Genomic DNA, 12,366 nt, shown 5'->3' with positions numbered 1-12,366 from the left:
GAGCATGCGCACAAGTCAGGAGCACCGCGTAATCAGCAGGAATCGTGGTGGTGCATTGCAGGATACGTATACGTATGTATGAACAATAATGATATGCGTCAACGTCGACGACTATACGTCGCGCCCGGATTATACGAATGGGTGTACTACTCTGCGTGCGGCACGCGCACGCTACGGATACAAAGTCATCTTTATGGTATGTGCTGCTCGTCTGGGTCCTGTCTGTCATGTCTGATCGTCACTTCGTCATCTAAGTGCTATGGTAGGTATCTGTACATCCATGAGTCAAGCTGGTCCACTGACATCGAGGTGCGAGCACTCACATTAAACGACGTGCTACCGGGCAGCTGCGCCAAGAGCCTCACCCTCGCTCGCAGTACTCCGATGTCTGAAGAACCGCTTCCGCTGGTGCACCGGCATCGTCGCCGCGTTCCCCTTCCGCGCGTGCCCCAGCTCCAGGCCGAGGGCGTTCCCCGAGTCCTCTCCGCTCTCCTCGGCAACCGTCTCGGGCCTGTCGAGCGATACCGATGCAGCGCGCCGCGCCGCAGGCCGGGAACTCGGCCGCTCGCGCGGCGCAGGTGTTGCAGCGTAGTACGGTGCGCCATACGGCTGTGTCCGCGGCGGCACACTGCGTGGGGAGCTCGACGAAGCGGAAGAGAAAGAGGACTTGACCGAGGGTGAGGAGAACGTGGAGAGTCCCGTAGACTCAGACGATACGCTCGACCGTGGGGAGTCTGGCACCGCAGAGACGTGCGACTCGTTCGCGTGAATGAACTTGAGTGGCGCAAGCATGCGACGAGGACCAGACACACGCCGCGACGACGGCGACGGCGACGGAGAGGCGGAGCGTTCGATAGACTGCGACTTCCGGGGCTTAACGTGGAAGGGGTTGACGAACTTGGTCGTCAGGACTTCAGCGGAGGTATCGTGGTGACGTCGGAGGCGATCGGGGTGCGCATGCCTAGGGCGTTCGTCGGTGCATTGCTCCTTAGGGCCCACAGTGTCGTACAAGATGGATGCGTCTGCCGTCGGGGAATGTGACGCGGGGTCGGTCTTGCTCTTGGGCGACATGCGTTTTGAGAACGACTTGAACATCTTCATGCTCGGAAGACGGGTATGGCGCCAAGAACGAGGAGAACCAGCAAGAGTAGGTGAGCTCGAAGAAGAGGGAACAGAGGCTTCCTGTGCATAACTGCCTTCAGCGGACGGGGTCGCGCTGACGATCGGCGTCAGGTCAGGATGGTATCGCGTAGGCGACAGGGGATCCACCAGCTCCTCACTCCCAGAAGACACCGATGCCTTCGGGCCGGGAGTTGAGCGGCCGTTCTTGATCACAGACTTGATCGCGGACACCTTGGAAGACGATGACAGAGACGACAGCACCTCTGAAAAGGTTGCCGCACGACGCAGGGTCGGCGTCGGATCGTCTGGCTGGGAGTTGGCGATGGAACGTGCGGGGTGGTGTGCGAGCGGCCACAGCGTTTTGTACGCGGGCCTCTTCAGCGGTGTCGACACTGGAGACGCCTCCTCGACTGTGGCAGCACGCTGAAGGGTCGGCCTGAACTCGACCGAGGACGACGGCTCATCCTCGGGCTGATGGGGAAGTGGCTCCGGGTCAGCGCGAAGGGCGGGAGTAGAACGGCTCTTGGCAATACGAGGTTTTTGGATGAGCGGGGGTGGTTTGGGCAGCAACGAAGGAAGGAGGCATCCGATTCCGAAGATCAGGACGCTCTGCGCGAGTGCATATAAGCGCCTATTGCAAGACGGGCTGTGGCGTACTCACCATTGCGAACCAAGCACATCCCCACGTTAGGAGCAGCATAGGTGCGAGACCTGCGGGAAGCAGGGTACGTACGAATGCGGGCATGGGCACGATGATGGATCGTCGAGATGTGGGAAGCCGAGGAAACTGGAGGCGAGCTTTGTAAACGGCCAGGACTATCTGCGGCCGACATTACCAGCCTCGAAAGTGGCTGGCGGGAATATAGGAGCCAGTCGTAATCAGAATAAGGGGCTGGGCACGATCGCAAGGTGTGGTCCAGAGAGCGCGTCAACTAGTACGGAGTTGCCCAAGATGGACCGAACGTCGGGAGTGGCGGCGGGAGACCCAGGATGGGGAGGCCGACGAACAGCCTCGAGGACAGCAAAATGTTCAGGGGGCAAATGAAGAACAGACTAACGTGCAAGGGCTTTACATGGTCTGAGGTAGAAAGGAGTGAGCAAGCGGGAGGCCAGGCTAAGGCTTCACACGTACAAAAAGTCGAACCACTCCTGCGTGGTAATTTCCTCCGGGACGCCCAGGTGCGCACTCGTCGCACATACGCCGCACGACGGTCGTCCGTCTGGCCATGTTCACCGTAGCGAGGAGATTGACGAGGCGAGAGGATGGAGGAAAGCAAGGCATCGTCAGACAAACTGTCCTCCTCGTATTTGCCGAACACGTTGTCGATCCATTTTCCCGGGGGCGCTCAGCGCCGCCACCGGTTTTGCCAGCCGCGTACGTATCTTCTTCACTTCCTGCTCTGTTGTTCAGCGTTCGCTCAGTCTAGTTCTTGGACGGCTCGCACATCCGACGTACACGCAGGAGCCTTGCTGGATACGCAAGGTCGTGGGCCCGGTGGACCAGTTGCAAACTGGCCCTCTATACGACGCTCCGGGCGCAAATTGAAGGTAAGTACACCCTCGCGAAGACTCCTGAAGATTTATCACGATATCATATGGGATGAGGACGTAGAACCCGGTGTTGGCGTGTTAACACAGCGTCATAGCAAGATTTACCCGCTTGTGGAAAACTCATTTGCATTCGGCCGGAACCCTGCATGCGTGTACGCGCGGCATGCACCCATTGGCGGTTCGTAGAGTGTTACTGCATGTTGCTGCGAGTGGGTCCTATCATCGAGGACTTCCAGGCCTGGCCCTCACCTTGCATGCATTACTGGGCATGACGCACATACTCGTTGCATTCATATCTCATTGTCATTTCCGTGCATCGCTGAGATGAATCACCGGTGTACTAGGAAGTTAGAAGCCTGGAATCATCGGTCCGACGCCATGCTTGCCTACATACTTACAACGCGAAGTGGTTTGCCAATACTACACCCGTTGCCACATTTGGACGTCCCGAGGCGCATCAGTGACATGATTCGATAAGTTTGCAGTGATAGGTGCGAACAGGAGGATATCGACGCCATCCCAAAGACAACAGCTCTGATATGGAATATAGTCCAGCCTCCAATAAGTGTATGCGATGCACCAATCGTATTGAAGAGGCTTGATGCGACAGCAGAGGGCACCAGCATCCACAAATGGACGTGCTTGAGCGGGGCAGAGCATGCCATCGGCCGCACAGAGGTCTGTGGTAATGTTCGGCCATTTGATCTATGTCCACATCTTGGATAGAACACAGGAGGTCCTCAGATGAAAAGCGAGGCACCTTGCTCCAGCATTGGAGAGCGAGTGCAGGGAGAACCTATTCCGGCGAGCGCGTCATAGGTTCCATGATATTCCCATAGTGACCGCCCTCCCGCTTCGTTAGAGAACCTAGGGATGACCCGGACACGAGGTATCTGAAAGGATATGCAACGCGAGTTGTCGTACGCCCAGACGGTGTGTTCGCATGTGTCTTCGCGACGTTCGTGCTCGAGGACTCGAGCCATTATGCGCAAGAGGCGAAACGAGAGCTGAACAGGGGCGGGCTGGGAAGGAGCAGATTGCGAAGGGAGCAGGTCGTAAGAGGAATTGGCCGTGGACGCATCTACAGTCGAATGCACGTCAGGACGGTTCATTTGGGACAACGCACGAATGAGGCTCGTTAAAATACCCACGTACCAGTGCAACGTCCATCACTCCAATGCGTCCGAGTGCTCCACAATTACCCATTCCCTCAAGGCCTCGTCGATGCCAGCCACGTATGGCCACATCTGCTCTTGCTCTCGCACCAACGCAAACGCTTCGACCAGCTGCCCCACTCTGTTCCATCGCCCATACATTTCCTCGACTTCGGGACTGATCGGTACGCCCTCGCTTGTCAAACCATCCTCCCAAGCCCACGGAGAGAAGTGCGTCAGGTACTGTATCCTGTGTAGCCTCGGGAACCATTGCGAGAGGATAGCAGCGACGCCTGCAACGTCCTCCTCAGAGATCGAAGACGACCCGACGCCCAGAGTCTTCAGCGAACAGGACTTTCGGAAAAGCCCCAAGCCCTCGCACACGTAGTCGAGGACAGGCTCGAAGAGTTTCGGTGGCCTGTGCGTGAGCAGTTCGTCCACTTCGGAGTGATTGATATCCACTAGAGGAACTTGGATTGCATCTATGGGCAAGCCCCGTCCGGTTATGGCGGCGAGGCCCAACAGCGTCACGCGAGGGGCGTCGGAGGCACCGAAGCTGAGAGTCGCAGAAGAACACAGCTCTGCTACGCGGATGTCCGGCCAAGCGTCCAACGCCGCAACGAGGGCGTCGTCATCGAGAGCCGCATAACACCCGCGCTCCAGTCTGATTTCTCGCAAGGCGTGGAGACCATGAAGGATTGCGAAGACGTCTGGCGGGATGGGCTTCGGATCCACCCGCTCAATCGCCCTGGGACCGAATCGTAAAGTGAGACACTTCAGGACGCGCCCCGACGGGCAGTTCGCGAGGACGGTGGCCAGAGCATGGAAGTCGTCTACTGACATAGGTGCGTGCACGTCCAATACGAGTGTTTCCATGTCCGGTGAGCGGACTTGCTGCAGCAATGCGACGCAGGTGGGTGTCCAGTCCGCTTCTATTATGACGGTTTGCAGCGACGGAAATGCTTGTACATGAAGGGGCATGGCGTCATCGGAGTAGTCGTCGTATCGTAGAAAGACATTGAGGATGTGCAGTGTGGGTACTTTGGAGAGATGAACCAACGCAGCCGGAGGACAGTAGTTTGAGGGCATATTGAACGATACAAGACAGGACATGGCTTCCACAACGTTGCTAAGCAGTTCGCGAGTGGAGAGAGCCCGTGGGAGTCTCGTTTGGAAAGTCCGGATATTGGATGCGTAATCCGGGAGAGTCGCGAGGAGAGCTGTTGTCCAGCGTGCAGCGGGGTCGGGAACTGAAACATTCTTCCCGGTCCAATCGTGAAAGAAGTAGTACGAATATTCGAACGTGCGTAGACTGTTGCTGAAAAAAAGATACATGGGTTCGACGAAGGGCGCAGCGAGGTCGTGCTTGCTGATGGTGTGTAGGTTGGGGAAACAATTTGATGTCAACTTGAGGATGGACTCGAGATTGTGCCATGCAGCGGCAGAGAGGACGAAAGGAGCTCGTTGGAGGGCGCGATGGCTCACTGCTCTGACATACGGGGCATACTTGCGGAACCTCGCAAGATCGGAGCAATTGAGGGAACGAGTGAATGACTAAACCAGTAAGATCAGTACAATGGTTTAGGGTAAAGGTGATCACGGGTGTAGAACAGGTAACCGATTTTATGAAGCTGCGGGCTTGCACAGAGGGGGTTGCGTGGACCTACATACCAATGTACCGGGCACGAATCCAACTTCCTCTATCTTATCCGCCAAATCCCCCAAGTCCCACAATTCTCGTGGCAGAGTATAGGCAATGATACTGCATGACGATAGGGTATGCCACACTTGCTTCAAGGCATGTTCAGAGAGCGTCCGGCATGTCCTTGCGAGGTTGACTGATGTTCCTAGCGAGCAGTGTGAACAAATAAGCGTTAGAAGGTCGGGAGACAAGTCAGTCAAGCTAGGAGCCATGACAAGATAATCAAAGTGGGTGTTGACGTTGAGACGGTGGCCGTTGCAGGTAACTAAGTATACCGATTCTTCTCGGACCGAATCATGGCAGCGCCGGGCCGGAAAACTGCAAGGTGGGCCGCCCGGGCGCGGCCAAACATCGCGAGCGACTTCCGTAAAGGTGAACTTCAGTAAGCAGATCTATGCACTTTCCCCTCAGACTGGGTAGAAGCACATCAACTTGCGTCGCTCGTCCTCGAAAATGGCTTGACGGAGCCGCTGAGCCAGTTCGAGTCCAAGTCGATTCCGAAGTAAGTACATGTGCCGTCGGACGTAGCTCCATACTAACCCGCCATTCGGGCAGGACCGTGCTCCAGTGCAAGTTGTGCAAAGGGCTGAGGCTCGAGACCAGCTCCAGTCTGCACTAAAATGATCGAGGCATGATTCCCGTGGAAAGCGACATGCAACCCTGCCACTCAATACCGCTGACTCTGTATCCTCACTCCCATGGTATATGAGTATCTGTCGTTGATTGTAAGCGAGGCCACACTGATTGCCTTGAACGCATCTCAGTGACAGGACGTAATCGGTACGATTTGGTCGAGAAATGCATAGACAAAGAAGGCGCCTGTTATATGTCGAGATGAACTGGATCAAGAACTGGTTGAACAACCCGTGCATAAAACATGAGCTGGGTGTGCTCCGGTTTCGTTTGCCCTGCATTCTACGCTCAAGGCCAGGCTATGCGCAACATGCTGCTGCCTCTCATCAAGGAGGGCATGCGGCTGCTCGTATTCGCTGGTGATACCGGTAAGTCCCGCGTATGCACTCCCGTCGTTGCCCACTCGCTGATCCACTCCACAGATGGCGTTTGTGACTAACTTGTCAGTGCTCAGACACTTTGAACGACAATCAAAATTATTATATCATTCCAGGGCGTCGAGCGATGGATGCTAAAGCTCGAGCACAAGCACCGCGAAGAGTTCACCGTCAACGCACCACTCCTGCTCTTCCTCACCGAGCTCGACGACGTCGCACAGTGCGCGGTGCATGCGGGTCAGCGGCCGGCAATGTCATCTTACTGCAGATCTTCGATGGCGGATGAGTGTACCCATATGCTCCTGTTGGTCCCGGTGTGTCTCGCTAGTTAACGCGAATATGATCTCCTGCTAGACATATATATGGTCCCACACGGCCAACCCGAGGTGACTTTGGTGAGCTGATTACTCCTTCTGACGCGACTTCAAGCCTGACGTGTGTGATCTCTAGGATATGAACACCAGATGGGTGCAGATTATACCGTTCGATGTGGTCGGGTGACGAGCTCCCCTGGATCCATATGTCAGTTAGGGCTCAAGGAAGCTGACTCTGTGACAAAATCCAACATCTGCCCCTTGTATATACGGACCTATATAGCAATCAGCTCTCCTTGGACAGCGTCGTTGCAAATTGCCAGACCGGAAGCAGTGCTATGCTGTCGCCAAGCGCATGGTTCGCTGCGTGCCCCGTTCGTAAACGCGTGCCAACGCGTCTCGCGTCGCGCCTGTGGCTAGGTCACGTGGGCAACACGCGTTGAATTGCCGGTTGCGGGTTCCTGCGGCGTTGTTACTGTACGCTTTCTTCGCTCTGCTCGACGTACTGCCTCCATATACGCTTTCATCGCCAACGACATCTATCGAACATGCGACGGGCTCAAAGTGTCAGACACTATGCCAAATCATCACTGGCCATTGGTGCAGACGATCTCGGGGTTCTGAAAGAAGACGAGTCCGTGGAGGATGTACTTCGTCGGCAGCTGCTGGACAAGGACAGGGAATGTGACCGGGTACGCAAACATCGTACGACTGATTGGTGAATACCGGGGTGACTGTGATCATAGTTGCAAATCCAGATCCAGTCGCTTCAGGCTCAGCTGGCCCAGCGTCCACCACTGGAGAAGATCCAGGCTCTTGAGAAGGAGTACACGCATCTAGAGCTCATCCTTCAGGGCACACAGCGAGAGAATGAACGATGCATGGCGGAGCTAGAGAGGTACGTTTGTCATCGCTTTCCGCTTATGCCACTCCGCTACATCCAGAACGTCGGCCTCTCACAGAGGAAAGGTACGAGAGAAGATGCTGGAGCGCGAACTCGAGAAACTCGCGGGTGCTAACTGGCAAGTGAGTCCTTCTGATCCAATCGCGTTTCTCCCTCGTGAGCTAATACATCTGAAACAAACTCCCAGACCAATCTGGACATCGCGCCTGCGTCCGCCTCTGGGTTCCATGCACGGGCGGCAGGTCTAGTGAACTCTGGGAAGTCGAGCTCCCCAGCTAAGGAGAAGTCGTCCCTGTCCGCATCAACATCCGACGCATCACAGTCCCAGGCGAGCATCGAGGCCACGAAGGCGTACCTCGAGCAGGTACGACTCGCGATCCTTGGAATGGAGCAACGCATGCAGTCACGCGAAGACAAGCTTGCGAAACACATTGAGCGCGCCGAGGCAGAGGGGGCACGCTTCGAGGAGATCCGCAAGCAGGTCTTACCTGCGTCCAGTTCATGAATTCCATGTCCCTCCTTTGTATCCGTCCTCTCATCCATCTCCACATGTCCGGCATACCACCACGCTTTCCCCATTGTCACTCCGTTGTCTTCTAGCGCCTTGGAATATGTCGCATCTCCGAGTTGAATCTCTGTAGTAATATGTACTTGTACGGAATTGGATCTGGTCATACCCGCAATCATCTATTCACACCCCCTGCCGATCACATTCATACTAGTGCGCAGGAAGCCTACCTACCCGCGCATTAGCCTCGCCGACTGACCACGACGTCGCCGTGCTCGGGACCGAAATGGGGTGCGAGACCGAGCTTGCCTGTGACTGCACGTCCCACGTACTCCCGTCTCACGAGCAACCCCTGAGAGCGTGTGGTTCACACGTCCTTGGGGGCGGGAGAACGGAGTCCTGTCCACTTGGAGGGATCGCCTGCCATGGTCCTGACAGCCATTGAATGTGGATGTAGCAATACTCAACCTTGACTTGACGTGTCGACCGCTATACCATAGCCTCCATGCAAGCGGCACGGCCTCGAAGTCAGAGAATGGTTGCGACGTCCGGCTGACCCAACACGAAAGGCAGGTGTAGCGCGGTAGTGTGGAAGGCCCGTACTAGCATAGAGATAAGCCATGCGCGTACACACCTCCGTCGAGCCCGTTGCTTCCATTGTGCTGCGCAGCCAGCTCCAGAGCCTTGCGGTGGGACCGAAGCGCTGGCCAATAAATGTTGCAACAAGTTCAATGGAGAGCACTAGCGTTGGGCGGAGATGCACGTACGGCATTGGGGACAAGGGAGGCGCCCCCGAAGACACATAGGGGCCTTCGCTGTGTGCGGGCGATCTGATTGAATTCGTCGGGAGTGGTGACGGGCACGCGAGTCTGGCAGTTGAGCTGCTCCAGCGGGCGACTAGAGGAGGACGCGGAGGCGGTTCTCCCGCCATGCGCGGCCAGTGTGCGATTGGATCGATAGCTCTGCCAATAGGTTGGGCATGAGACCTTGAGGTTGTGCCGTGAGTCTGCAGGAGGACCTGTGTGAAGCCGACGGGGCTCGTCCCCTGCTCAGACTCGGGCTTCCCTCGAGGCCACAACAGCAGAAAGCACAAGACGTAATATGTAGGTCTTCGCCGGTCTCCCCATCTTCCATCTGAACGCAGGCGGAAGCGGGACGGACTCTATCACAAGAAGCCCCATCGCGACCGGGGGATGCGATGGGGGAGCTCTCAGGTCGCCAATTGCACAGCAAACGTGCATACGGGACCTTGACATATGACCAGGGCGGCGGAAGAAGGGACATGTTAGTAAAGGAAGACATTGAGATCGGGATTGGAAAACTCGGCTTGTGCGACGACGGCGTGTGTGCATTTGAGGGTCATAGGACCACCATATAGCAAGCCCGTGTGTAAAACCGATCGGTCTGTCTCGTGAGCTGTCGTCAGCTCACAGTCACTTGCACCAGAGCCGATCGTGGATACGTATCAATAGGCTACTCACTAGCGCTCCCAAGCAGCTCGGAAGGCGCGGCATGGGGTCTGCTGAATCTCCAGCTTGATGGAAGACTTGCACCATGTATGGCACGCCACCGGCCGACGGCCCAGAAGTAGACTTCACGCCTCATAACCGCACGTCTGGCACTGCAGGACTTGTAAAGGTTAGAGACCGTCAGACCGAGCGTACGAGCCCCTTACCGTCGGGGGGGGCCACTCAATTATATGACGGCATTCCAAATCCTTGCCGAGGCAGCAGCGTGTTGTGGGAAACGTTGTTTGATATCCAGTTGGCAGACGTCGATGCTGAGTCGTAGAGATGGCGCAACCGGTAGCGCCTCGATGTCAACTGCCTGCAGAGAAGGCCACGAGCTTGAATGAGGTGTACATGGACTTTCCATGGACGCAGCAACAGACCTGCCGTAATGACTGCTCTGAGCGGCCACGCGCAAATTCCAAAATGCTATAGCGCGGGTCCACCTACCACTGTGCACATGGTGCAAACGCTTATTTCGATCTTCCTCTTGAATGGTCAAGACGGTCTTGGCGGCTCCCAAACGCCAAAGTTGTCGACATCGTGACATCCCCACTGCCATCCAGGACTGCGTGGTTATCATGCGTCATGCGATGAAGCCCCATATTCCAAGGGGGCCTCAAACGAGTCCATGCCAAGCGAGTGGCGTAGTGACTACATGCTAAGGAGTCCCTTCAATACACCCCTTATCGTGTGACCAAACGAACACGTACCAACAGCTTGCCATCGCGCTGAACGCAACACAGGACCTACGGCTAACGGGTCTTGTCACGTTCCCGGTATTCAAGAATTCCCGTTCCCCGACAAATGCCAGGAACCAACCGGGGCCGAAACGCCGCGTCGTCTCCAACATCAGTCTATCGCAAACTCCAAACGCAAACGGCGGACCCACCCAGAAGCCAAAGCGCACATCACATAAACTCATGTAGCGAACCGACGACCGCGTCGTGACTGGACACCACTAGGCGCGTCAGTACGTATTCGAAGCTTGCACATATGTAGACGGGCTTGCCTCCAACAGATATCCCGTCCTCCATGCCTGCCTGGTGCCCGTAGGCCCCGCGGAGCGAGCATGCGAGCAATAGCGGCGCAGCCCAGCGGATGTCGCCGAGCGCAAACTCGCGAGCGGCGGCCCGCGTGTGGATGCAGTGCGTGTTCCGAGGTGGTTTTGCCGCGTCTGCGGGTGACCGATGAGGGGAGGACGCACCGCCGTACGTACGAACGACACCAGCGCACCGCACTGCAACCACCATCGGGGACACGGAGCTACGCAGCACGTACCGTCCCCATCCCGAGCTGTCCGATCGCCCCGGTGGCGGCCACGAGGTGTCGAACGTTTGCAACCAGGGTATATGCGCTCAGCAAGGTTCAACTTCGTGGAGACGGTTCTGAGCCACAGGACGAGGACGTGACCAAGGTGCGGAGCGCCGTGCTAAATGCTACCGCCTCGAAACGGAGTGGGATTGGGAGCTGGAAGCACGGAGGCGTCTCTCCGATCGCATCCAGGCGCTATAGCGAGCTTCGTGATCGTGTTCGACAAGAGAAGATCACGCGGAACTGGCGGAGCTGGGGTATGGAAGACAAGACAAAAAGGGCCCTCCTTTGCGGCGCTCCGTCTCGACATGAGTGGTTATGTTCTTGCACTTTGAGCGTGCGGCGTCCGATCGCCTCGAGGAAAGTGCCCTCGCTGGCAGTAGCAGAAACGGGAAGTCAGCCACCTGTATGCACGCACCCGACGCTCGGGTCACCGGTCGGACATGCAAGTGCCACGGTGGATAGACGCAATTGACAGTGCTCACCTTGTGCACAGTTCCGATCCGATTGCTCTGCGCAACGAGATCGGACGGGACAGCGTTGGCTCTGAGCGAACGGGTCTCCGCGTCAACGACCTTCGTGTTTCAGCAGGAATGATGACCGCTATCAGGATCACATCACTACACCGCTCCTTCTGCCGTTATATCGTGCGCTGAGCAATCTTGAAGCTTGATACTCAAGCAGGAAGAGCTCACCTGTTTCCAGCTTGGCCTTCTGTTCTCCCCATGGCAGACATACCGCCCGGGCCGTCTCACGACAGATGGATGATGTCCCATGCACGTCAACGCAGGCAGAACTCCCCGTCGCCGTCGTGCGCTTGGCCAGCATTCCGCTAACGGAGTCTTCAACGAGCGCAGTAGCTGCGGCGAGACGACGGACGTGTGGCAGAGCCATGTGGAACGGACGAGCATCCGTTAGTCCGAGCTTCTGAGAACGCGCCATGAGAAATGCCCCCGGTAAGTACACAGATAAGGGATCAACGCACCGGAGCGCGGGAAGAAAGCTGGAATGCGGGTCGAGTACACGTTCGCTCGCCACGGTCATCTTTCTTGCGTGATGACATGCCACAGTGCACGGTGCATCGCCGCTAGGTCGAATCCGTCGTCTGCGCATGGACCAAGGTCGCCCCGAGCAGCGGTGAGAGCGATCAGAAGCAGGCTGTATGGCGCCGGGAGGCCGGGGATTGTCGAAGACAAGTCGGCCAAAGGGGACAAAGGGATGTTCCCTATGCAGCATCGGCCACAACCTGCCTGTATGCGCATGTGCCGTGGTGAGTTCG

General features: G+C 56.8%; 4 protein-coding genes across 4 annotated transcripts; 1 reads left to right on the top strand and 3 right to left on the bottom strand.

Annotated features, from left to right (window-relative positions):
- Positions 1-21: 21 nt before the first annotated feature.
- L226DRAFT_528988 (uncharacterized protein) lies at positions 22-2,202 on the bottom strand. Its single transcript, XM_067679504.1, is given in 4 exon segments — positions 22-270; positions 304-305; positions 324-1,731; positions 1,784-2,202. 2 exon segments carry the CDS (start codon positions 1,820-1,822, stop codon positions 337-339), a joined length of 1,434 nt encoding a protein of 477 aa, XP_067543433.1. The 5' UTR covers positions 1,823-2,202; the 3' UTR covers positions 22-270; positions 304-305; positions 324-336.
- Positions 2,203-3,553: 1,351 nt separating this feature from the next.
- Positions 3,554-5,772, bottom strand: L226DRAFT_39429 (uncharacterized protein). The gene is made up of 3 exons (XM_067674512.1): positions 5,499-5,772; positions 3,829-5,381; positions 3,554-3,754 (listed from the first exon to the last, which is right to left on the bottom strand). Exons 1-2 carry the CDS (start codon positions 5,739-5,741, stop codon positions 3,843-3,845), a joined length of 1,782 nt encoding a protein of 593 aa, XP_067543432.1. The 5' UTR covers positions 5,742-5,772; the 3' UTR covers positions 3,554-3,754; positions 3,829-3,842.
- A 1,570-nt stretch (positions 5,773-7,342) lies between these two features.
- Positions 7,343-8,466, top strand: L226DRAFT_549426 (uncharacterized protein). The gene is made up of 4 exons (XM_067682677.1): positions 7,343-7,545; positions 7,600-7,751; positions 7,816-7,879; positions 7,945-8,466. Exons 1-4 carry the CDS (start codon positions 7,402-7,404, stop codon positions 8,260-8,262), a joined length of 678 nt encoding a protein of 225 aa, XP_067543431.1. The 5' UTR covers positions 7,343-7,401; the 3' UTR covers positions 8,263-8,466.
- Positions 8,467-11,223: 2,757 nt separating this feature from the next.
- On the bottom strand, positions 11,224-12,305 carry L226DRAFT_39283 (uncharacterized protein). The gene is made up of 4 exons (XM_067674498.1): positions 12,073-12,305; positions 11,783-12,014; positions 11,573-11,721; positions 11,224-11,460 (listed from the first exon to the last, which is right to left on the bottom strand). Exons 2-4 carry the CDS (start codon positions 11,996-11,998, stop codon positions 11,283-11,285), a joined length of 543 nt encoding a protein of 180 aa, XP_067543430.1. The 5' UTR covers positions 11,999-12,014; positions 12,073-12,305; the 3' UTR covers positions 11,224-11,282.
- Between the last annotated feature and the right edge of the window lie 61 nt (positions 12,306-12,366).

The sequence above is a fragment of the Lentinus tigrinus genome (genome assembly GCF_003813185.1).
Source record: "Lentinus tigrinus ALCF2SS1-7 unplaced genomic scaffold L226scaffold_1, whole genome shotgun sequence".
In the NCBI taxonomy this organism is placed as follows: Eukaryota; Fungi; Basidiomycota; class Agaricomycetes; order Polyporales; family Polyporaceae; genus Lentinus; species Lentinus tigrinus.
This window is presented reverse-complemented; position numbering and strand designations above follow the sequence as displayed.

Coding starts and splice junctions, on each gene's coding strand:
- L226DRAFT_549426 (XM_067682677.1), top strand. CDS start 7,402: ATGCGACGGGCTCAAAGTGTCAGACACTATGCCAAATCATCACTGGCC. Junction 7,546..7,599: donor AGGACAGGGAATGTGACCGG/GTACGCAAACAT, acceptor CTGTGATCATAG/TTGCAAATCCAGATCCAGTC. Junction 7,752..7,815: donor TGCATGGCGGAGCTAGAGAG/GTACGTTTGTCA, acceptor GGCCTCTCACAG/AGGAAAGGTACGAGAGAAGA.
- L226DRAFT_39283 (XM_067674498.1), bottom strand. CDS start 11,998: ATGCTCGTCCGTTCCACATGGCTCTGCCACACGTCCGTCGTCTCGCCG. Junction 11,722..11,782: donor GAAGGCCAAGCTGGAAACAG/GTGAGCTCTTCC, acceptor ATATAACGGCAG/AAGGAGCGGTGTAGTGATGT. Junction 11,461..11,572: donor GGATCGGAACTGTGCACAAG/GTGAGCACTGTC, acceptor TGCTACTGCCAG/CGAGGGCACTTTCCTCGAGG.
- L226DRAFT_39429 (XM_067674512.1), bottom strand. CDS start 5,741: ATGGCTCCTAGCTTGACTGACTTGTCTCCCGACCTTCTAACGCTTATT. Junction 5,382..5,498: donor GATTCGTGCCCGGTACATTG/GTATGTAGGTCC, acceptor TTACTGGTTTAG/TCATTCACTCGTTCCCTCAA.
- L226DRAFT_528988 (XM_067679504.1), bottom strand. CDS start 1,822: ATGCTGCTCCTAACGTGGGGATGTGCTTGGTTCGCAATG. Junction 1,732..1,783: donor GATGTGCTTGGTTCGCAATG/GTGAGTACGCCA, acceptor GCACTCGCGCAG/AGCGTCCTGATCTTCGGAAT.